The following is a 10,000-nucleotide window of genomic DNA, read 5'->3' as shown; positions in this document are numbered from 1 at the left end:
AGTATTAATATTTTTCTTAAATTTTCAGAAATTGATTGCGGGATAGACATTGTAGTTGACATGAAAGATAATCAAACCATTTTAAAAGCACCTAAAAATGAAAAGTAAGTTGAAATTTATTGAATCAAATGATAAGTTTTTTATGTAAAATGTATAAAAATAATGACTTGTTGTACTAAAATTCAGTCAAAGTCTAATAAACAGTCTAATAATAGTTCTTTAGGTTTAGTTTTTTTCATAACAAGTTAGTTATAAATAAATTTAAAGTATTATTTTATATTTCAATATAGCAAAAATAAATTTTTATTTCTTTTTCAGGAGACCACCCAAGGTATGGTTTACTTTATTTGAAGGTTTTCTTGGTTTCTGTGTTTTTGTTCACTTTCATTTGTTAGCATTTAGTTTTATAAAAGATATTTATTTTTAAGAAAATCATAATATTAATTCCAAATTTTGTTTTACACAACATTGTATGAAAAATTTATAAGTTATGAATCTTTAAGAAAAATGCATTAAAAATATTTATTTATTTTGAAAAAATACAATTTTAATTTAATAATTTACTTACTATCAAACAATGCATAAGAAAACAGCTGTTTTAAAACTGATCAGTTTAAAATTCCCTGCTAAGATAATTATGTTTTAAATTTACTATTGTTATTGTTTTTTACTAAATGTGTATGTGTAATAATAAAATGTGTCAATAATCCAGTTCTTAATTAAGATTGTCTGTAAATGTTATAAAGAAACCATTTTAAATGGCAATATTTGCATATCTGGCAAATTGTTTCATAATATATGCATATCTTCAATATTTGGCAAGCTACAAAGAAGCTATATATCTGAACTGTCATATAGGTCTGCCACATTTTATGTGCTATGATATTTTGACCTTCAAGCATCACATTTTTAAAGTTTTATTTTTTTTGTTTTTTAATGATTTTCATAAAATTTCAAAAGCAACTAATTGGCATTTTTTTTTAAACAAAGTCCACCACTTTTCTTTCCAAAATTTTTTTATTTTTAAACCTAAAAAAAGAAATTGCTAATATAAAATATTTTTTATCAGAGATTTTACACAGTATAGATTTATTTTATTTATATAAATGTAACAACATTTATAATTAATATTAGTTTACAAATAGTAATAAAAATGACAATAATTAATATCTAACAAAAGAGGAGCTGTAAAACTTGTCATAAAAAACTAGGTATGTCAAATAAGTTAACTCTATTTTTTAGAATTTTCTTTTAGAAACTTTTCTGCAGTTAACTTTCAAGAAAAAAAACTTAAAACTAAGCTGTTTTTAAACCAGATTTAACAGGTTATTAAACTACGACATAAACTTTAGCAAATAGAAAATATAAGAGGATTGGAGGGGGGGGGGGGACCTTGGTGTAAGCATAAGTAGCTCAGTGATTAGATGCAAAGCTCCTAGAAAAATAAATAACTAGTCATTGAAGGTTCCTCCACTTCATTAAGGAAATATTTTTTTGTTGCATTGACAATTTTAAATGACATAATTTTATTAATTTACATAAGTTACATATTTACATATATGTATATAAGTTTACATAAGTTACATATTTATATATCTGTATATAAATTTACATAAGTTATATATTTACATATCTGCATATAAATTTACATAAGTTACATATTTACAAATCTGTATATAAATTTCTTGTACTTATAAAAAAGTACTAAAAACTTATTCTCACTTTTTCTTTTTTCTTTAATGGATGCTTTCAGGTTCTTGTTGTGACACTGCCACAGGGTAGTAAACAGGTAGTTACTAATAAATGTTACAAAAAGAAAAACTAATAAAAATTTTTTTTTTTAATTTTTTAAAGAGAAAACAGTAAATGTTTTGTATATATAATGTGTATTTTTATTTATTTATTTACCATTCACAATTAAAGGCGTTTTTCTAAAAGGTGCTAAGTCCATTTTTTATGAAATTAATTTTTTTTTAATTTTCTAATTATTAAATAAAAAAGGCATATTTATGAATATTTTAATAAGGACAGAAAATTGTGCATCATGATAATTATTAAATGAAAATTGATATTTTTTAATTGGTCATAAGTCTTATAAAAAAGCGGTAAAAAGTTTAACGCTGAAGTTTATTCGAAAACAAATATTTGTAAAAAATGGATTCTGATTTGGACTTGTTTTATTGCTGTGTAACTCCTGGACAATATCGCAAAATATTTAAAAAAGTTTAAAAAGAACAGGAAAACCTCAAAAGACATTTATCATTTGAAAAAAATACCAATTATAGCTTGCGGGCACAGCTACAAAAGATGTAAAGCATTATTTTTAAGCTACCTGGATATTTTAAGTTACTTGTTTTATGGCAATGGTTACTTTTTTTTGTAGTTCAAGATTGTTGATACTAGTAAATTATGAGTTTCAAACAAATAAACAATACCCTATTAGAATTATAGTATTTTTATTTCTAATAAAATGTAATTAATATGATTACAATATTTAATAGGATTACAATATTTTTGTTTATTGCAATAAACTTTATTTAGACTTTTTCAATTTGCTCTATAAAGTAAAATCAAAAGTGAAATAAGACGGTTTTCTTTTAAAGTTTGTAAATGTTAATCAAGTAAATAGGTCCAGACCCAGGTATGGCGAGTTAGTTTTAAGAAAACATTCAATTAGATATAAAATTGCTGACTGTACATTAAAAACAGTTCCAGTTTGTAAGAAAACTTGTCAATTACTTGTGTTGGAAGAAAAAAATATTCAAAATATTCTGAAATACTTTTATAAAAATGGGTGTATGCGACCAGAACTTCATAAAAGTTTTAGATAATCTGAAAAAGATAGAGAAATAACTAACTCCATAGTGGATTTTGTTAGCTAGCTTAAAGGGTATGCTTCGCATAATAACAGAAGAAAAAGTGTCAGATTATATCTTCCACCTGAACTAAATATTATGAAATTATGGAGAAACTGGACACTTTAGAAATCAAAGTAATATTTCATTGCTTTCAAAATTTAAGAAAATTTTTTTCCCAAAAATTTAATATTGGATTTGGAAATCCAAGAACAGATATTTGTTCATTTTGTGAAACACAAAAAGATTTGATGAAAAAAACAATTGACATAAAAGTAAAGGCAGGAGAATATGCTATATATTGTTTGCACATATTAAGGGCAAAAAAGTTTTATTCTCTTATGAAAGAAAAAAATGAAAACATTATTAAAGTTAAAGTTTACTTTGATATGCAATAAAATCAACCAATACCCAAACTAAGTGTAAGTGAGGGTTATTTTCTCGACAAATTTGGTTTTACAATTTAACATTTGTTCGACATGATGAAATAGCTAAAAATAAAGAAAAAATTTTTCTTTACACTTGATTAGAAACTCAGAGTGGTAAAACAAAGTATCTTCAGCCCTGATTCACTTCTTGTCTAGCTTAGAAAAAGAGTTACTTAATGAAGGAGATCAATAAAAAAATTAAACTACATTTATTTTCAGACGTTTGTTCATCACAAAACAAGAATATCGAAAAAGTGTTACTCAAAAAAGAAATAATTATTTTTCCTTCAGAATATTACAAAGTTTTTGCAGATCAGGGAACTGTCCGAAAACTAGGAGAAGACTGGTTTGTAAAAGATAACCATAAAATGGCTAAGCAGATTCTAAAAAGTTACCGTTTCCAATGAGGGATTAGAGAAAAGAAGATTGGAGAGCAAACACATATTCTGCAGATCCTGATTTTGTTTGTATTTTATTAAAAAAAGGACACAAAAATATATTTTTATTTGTAAAAATAATTAATATTTTGTCAGATAATTGGTTTTCTTTTGTTTACTCAAAATATGTGTGACGCCTTTTAGAAAAACGCTTTTCAATTTTAGTTTGTTATTAGTTTGACATAATTTTGAAAATTAGTCATAACCAAAAAACAAATAGTAAAAATCTAATTATATTGTGCAATTAATTCATTTTTTAAAGTTTTGAAGTTCTTTGTGTCATGTTTTTTTTTTCAATGTTTGTACAAATGTTATTGAAATCATTTTCTTTTAATTTAGTTGTATGATGATTTAACAATATTTTTTGATACATTTTAAACAATATTTTTTCAGTTGCTTAAAAATTCAAAACAGAAAATAAAAAGTCTAATTAAGTTTTTTATTTATTTTGGGTTTTTTATTATTACTATGTGCCAAGCCTTCCCCAGAAGGGTGTGCGGTCGAATGCCTTGTTTGTTCACATTTAAAGTAATTTTTTTAGACAATTTGACCACATTTTTATATAGTAAGTGTTTTAAGAATTTGTAGCAAAAAATAATATACCTATAATATTTTACTGTTTTTGTTTTCTTTTTTTTAGGGCGTTTATTATTTTCCACTACCAAAATTTATACAAGTCGAAAAAAAAAGCAGATAATAAGACATAACAAAAATAAAAACATTTTTTGATATGCAATTTATGCGCAGCTTTTGTCAGTCAGTATATTAAGAAAACACTTTATTATTTGCGCTAGAAATATGGACAGTTTTGAAATTTGTTTTTCAAATGTTTTTGCTAAACTTTACTGTTTTTATCAATGCACAGGAATGCAAGAAAACTAATTGCTATTTATTTGTAAAAAATTGTTTTTATTTTTTAGGAAGTTTTTTATGTAAAAAAGAGTCATTAATACTAATATTCAAAAATAAAATATTTGGTTGCTTTCACTATCCCCATTGAAATAGTCTGCACTTTTTTTGGGTTCTCCAAATTGTGCATTTAAACCTGATAGCTTATTTCCTGATGAGCTATTGTTATCGAATATGCTCCAAAAGCTTGTGGACAAGTGCTTTGTAATTTACTGAACTTTTTTAATGGAAGGAGCCTACTTAAAATTTTTTTTTAAGTTTTTAAATACATTTCAAACAGAACAATCATTATGTTCATTATCTTTAGTAATTTGTATTAACGTTGAAAATTGGGCAATATAAAGGAAACTTTCAGACAGGCATCAAACGTGGTAAATACATTTATAAAAGAAATCATGCAATTCTTTTATTTAATTTTTTCCGTCATTACAAAATTTATTATTCAAATAATATTTTTTACAAATAAATAGCAAACAAATAAATTTATTTTCTTATTTTCTTATTATATAAGTATTGAAAAAACAATTAAAAGATGCGAGCTGTCATGGTCAGTGTGTTTAAAAATATTACTTTAAACGTGGACAAACAAAGCGTGCTACCACACGTGCTTCCCGGGAAAGCTTGATGTGCTGTAGTTTTTTAGCCCGCTAATACATTTAAATTAATGATATCAATTATATTTTTAAAAAGTTTCAATTGAATTAAAATTTGAGAGAAATCAGAGAAACTCTGTCATTTGAAGATAAGGTGAAACTGTGACAATAATATCAATTATCTTAACATGAAATACTTAAATAAAGAAGTTGTCTGAATAAAAATGAGACAATAGATATCAGTGTTTTATTGCTTATGAAAAATTCAAATTTTTTGTATTCAAAATTGTATTCAAATTTTTGTATTCAAAATTGTGTATTCAAAATAACATAAATTTATGCACTATTTTGTATTAAAATGAATTTATACACCTTTATTTTGTATTAAAACCTTTTTTTTTAATAAAAAAAAATTGAATAATTGTCTGTTGCTTTAATTTGTAAATTTTAAGTTGTGCAGAGAAGTGAACAATATATGTAATAAAGAGCAATAATAACTGTTTTCTATTCATTCAGTCATTTACTTTTGATCATTGTTTTTGGTCTATGGATAAAGACGATCCAAGATTTTCAGGTAAAATTTATAAAAAAATCTATAACTATCTGAGTAGAAGATTCTTGTTTCAGTTTATTATATTTTAATTTTTTATTGTAGGACAAGAATATGTTTTTGAATGTCTTGGAACAGATGTTCTAGAAAATGCCTTCAATGGGTATAATGCATGCATTTTTGCATACGGACAAACAGGTTCATATTTAGTTTTCTAATTAATAAGATCAGTGTTAGTTGATAATAATATTAACAGCTATTAATGGTAATAACAAGGAATTATATTAAAAATAATAAATATGTATTTTTTATAAATATGTATTTTTACTCCTTTTTATAAATATGTATTATCATGTATTTTTATCTGTTATTTAAAAAAAAATTTTAAGGTTCTGGAAAGAGTTTTTCAATGATGGGTGCTCCTGGTCAAAAGGGACTTATACCTAGAATATGTGACTCACTTTTTGAAAGAATCAATCGGGTGCGTATGTGCAGTTATTTCTGTATAGCATATATAAACATGTTTCTGTACTAACAGTAGTCATACATTACTAACAGGTATTATATATATATATATATATATATATATATATATATATATATATATATATTATATATATATATATATATATATATATATATATATATATCATCGGGGATAGTGCAAAACCGCGTAACTAGCATTGGATAATACCGCGTATCTAGAGTACATTTTTTTTACTGGAAAAGTTTAAAATTTAAAATTTTTTTATTTCAACAGATTTTTGTTTCATTTTAGTATAAAGAGTATTATTCATGTTTTTTGTAATGCCAACAATAGATATTTGTTGTAAAAATTATTAATATCCAAATAAAGTAGCCAATGCTAGTTACGCGGATTTGCACTATCCCCGACGATATATATATATATATATATATATATATATATATATATATATATATATATATATATATAATATATATATATATATATATATATATATATATATATATATATATATATATGTGTGTGTGTGTATCAGTGTTCAACAAATTTTTTTTGTTGAAAAATTTTAACATTCATTTTAATATTTATTGGCAAATGTCTACAGTCTTCTTCGTTTGTAATTTGCAGCGAGCATTTTTAGGCTGGTGTGTGCAATTTTTAAACTTAATTTTTATTTGCTATTTCAATAAAAATAAAAACAGCAAAACAATTTTTTTATTTTAATTGTAAATAAAAATTATAATAAAACTGGCAAAACAAACTATTTATTTTATCTTAATTATAAATAAAGTAAAATGCAAACGCAAAATGATTGTTTTTTGCCTAGTCTAGTAAAAAAATTAACAATAATAAAATAGAAACAATTTTTATTAATAGCTTATTCTTCAATATTCACTTTTAAAATAAATTAATTTAATCAAAAGAATCAAAGATTTCACAGAAAAAAAAAAGCATTTTTCGCAAATAAAAAAAGTTTTTACTTTTTATTTTTTAGCACTTAACTAAGATAAATATCCTGGTCAAAAATTTTTTGAAAGCTGGTTTACCAAGGCAGAAGCTTTCTGGTATTGGAGTCAAAACAACTTTCTACCATTTCTTTCTTTAGTGCATTGGTCATCAAATAATGTTTACTAAACAAGACAAACAGGACGAATTTTTCTGACAAGTACCACTGTGATTACATAGTTTCTTAATCACAATATCAGCGATATCTTTGTCAACATCTCTAAAATCAGGCATGTTATGAATAAACTGGAGGTTGTTTATAGGTGCATCTGCTCCACATCCTGCATGGATGAAAGCATCCTTTCATCCATGCAGGATTGTAAAAATGAGCTAAATATCCATTGATATTTATAAGTTTTGCAACCATAGCATCATCATATTGCATCTGTTTGGAAAACATATACATCTTTCCAGTATATATGTTGCTGGTTATTCAACTTGCCTGATGCATATCCCCTGGTTTGAGAAAGTGGGTACCATGTTGGGGAATTTCACCCAAGATTATCAGAGCGTTTTCAGCAGATTCATGATAACCATCTCTTGGAAATGTTGTTAAGTCTTTGTAAGATAACATGCTTGCAAGTTCTTTGACAACTTTATATTTTATGCTTAGCAATCATTCGTTTTCAGCTTCCAATTCTTGAATTGGTTGATTTTTATCCAGTTCTTGAATTGGTTGATTTTTATCCAGTTTTTGAATTGGTCGATTTTTATCCAACTTTGACCATGCATCTTTAAATTTTTCAAATAGTTTGTTTTCAGGGCCTAAAATGTTACCAAAAAATAATTTCCATACAGCACCAACAAGTTCTAAAATATGATGACAACAAGCTTGGTAAAATAGCTTTCTAACTAGACATGCCTCCATTAGCTTAGCAGCTCTTTTGTGTATACCATTGTTGTGTCAAATACTAGAGCTTCAACTATCTGACAGATCTGACTTCTAGCAGATCAAGCGTTGCTTCAGCCTGAGCTGCTCCTTGTGAGCTTGAGAAGGGACACCTAGTAATTTCCTTTCCTTGTATTATGAAGCCCTAGAAAAAAAGATTGCAAGCCACTTGTATGTGTCTTCCAGCATATCTCTTAAAAGCTTACCATCCCAATGCAATGCACCATATCTTGAATCTGATATCACTTCTGTAACAGATTGGGACTCACAGTGGTTTGTAAATTTTAACTCCAACAAAACACAGTTGTTTACTGCAAACAACTACCAAAATAATGTCAACATTCCTATATTAATGAATGGCAACCCTCTCACTGAATCCTCTTCTTAATGTCTTCTTGGATTATCGTTTACTACTAACCTTTTATAGAAACCATATATACAGTCAATTGCTAAATTATCATCTGCTAAGGTTGTTTCTCTTTATCGTACTCGCCATTTATAGATATATTGTTGTTTGATTGTCTGAAAGCTTGAGACAATGAGCAACACTGATTATCTGGTCACATTGCATTATTTTCTTAGCAGTGTGTTAACCAACCTGATGACACCACCTATATTGCAGAATTCCTGATTGGTTTAAAATTCCCAAAGATTCAAAATATCATACAAGAAAAAAAACTTATTTTAGGCTCAGGTTTAAGGCTTTACACTAGACATGTAGAAAATGTAATAGTACGCACGACGAAGAAATGAATTAATTTGATCAATTTCTATGTGAAAAAAGGTGTTGTCATTAAAAAACAAGATCCTTCATTCAAAAGTTAAAAAAAAAAAATTTAATTGGCGTTTGTTATTTTTGTGCTGTCCTCGTGCGGTGAACTTACTGTGCTGCTTATTTAAGTTAATTCTAAAATGGCATATTGCAACGAAAGTGCTTTTAACTAACATTCTATTTGATTGAATTTGGTGAGCCAAATTCAATCAAATAGAATGTTAGTTAAAAGAAAGTTTCTCATTTAAAAGTTATCAAGCTATCAAAAAAACTTTCTCATTTAAAAGCTATCGATTTAAATATGTTTTTTTACTTATCGCAGACAACTTTTTAAAGCCTTAAGTATCATATTTAATGCAATTTTAAATTGCTATAAATTTATTTAATGATAAAAATTTTAATATTAAATTAGAAGAACAAAAATACAAATATCTATGCAAAAAAGTTAAAAAAAATTTTGTAAGTATTTTAAAACTTTTAGTTTTAAAATACTATAAAGTATTTAAAAACTTAAATATTAAACTACCTTCCATACAATACATTGACAATAAAAAGTTGTTTAAGCAATTTAAAAAGTTACAAGAAGATCGTAAAAACTTAAAAAAAGTTTTGATAAAAAGTCTTACTATTAGGTTGTTTTTTTTTTTACATTTATAATTTAAAAATAAAAACAAGTATGCAATTAAAATAGATACACAATTAAAGCAATTAAGTACGCAATTAAAATAGATCAAAGTATCAAATTTATTCATCTAAATTTTGATAGCAAACAATTGTCTTTCGCTCTTGTTTTTTTCTATTATATCACAAAAAAATTTAAAAAATGATGAAAAAATTTTAATTTGCTCAGAATTAAACAAGTTAAATAATTTATAAAATATAAAACATTCCTGGGCGAATCTTGGTTGGCTTAAATCTTTTTTTGAAGGTCAGAAACAATGACCTTTTTTTTTTTTTTTAGCCTGCTTAAGTTCCCAATATTGCAATAACACTGTATAATATTTTAGACTGTATATACTGTATATATTTATAGCTTAAGAGTTAGAAAATTGTCTTGATCTGTTTCTATTTCTTC

At 25.4% G+C, this 10,000-nt stretch overlaps 1 protein-coding gene across 4 annotated transcripts in view; it reads left to right on the top strand.

The window, feature by feature from the left end:
* The window catches only part of LOC100207602 (kinesin-like protein KIF13A), an 83,802-nt gene that overhangs the window by 4,121 nt on the left and 69,681 nt on the right, over positions 1–10,000 (top strand). For all 4 annotated transcript variants that reach the window (XM_065795696.1, XM_065795694.1, XM_065795695.1 and 1 more), the window contains exons 2-6: positions 29–104; positions 319–331; positions 5,739–5,796; positions 5,878–5,970; positions 6,162–6,253. In XM_065795696.1, the coding sequence (XP_065651768.1) occupies positions 29–104; positions 319–331; positions 5,739–5,796; positions 5,878–5,970; positions 6,162–6,253 (332 nt within the window). The remainder of the gene's footprint in view (positions 1–28; positions 105–318; positions 332–5,738; positions 5,797–5,877; positions 5,971–6,161; positions 6,254–10,000) is intronic.

This window comes from Hydra vulgaris, chromosome 04 (assembly GCF_038396675.1).
Source record: "Hydra vulgaris chromosome 04, alternate assembly HydraT2T_AEP".
Classification (NCBI taxonomy): Eukaryota; Metazoa; Cnidaria; class Hydrozoa; order Anthoathecata; family Hydridae; genus Hydra; species Hydra vulgaris.
This window is presented reverse-complemented; position numbering and strand designations above follow the sequence as displayed.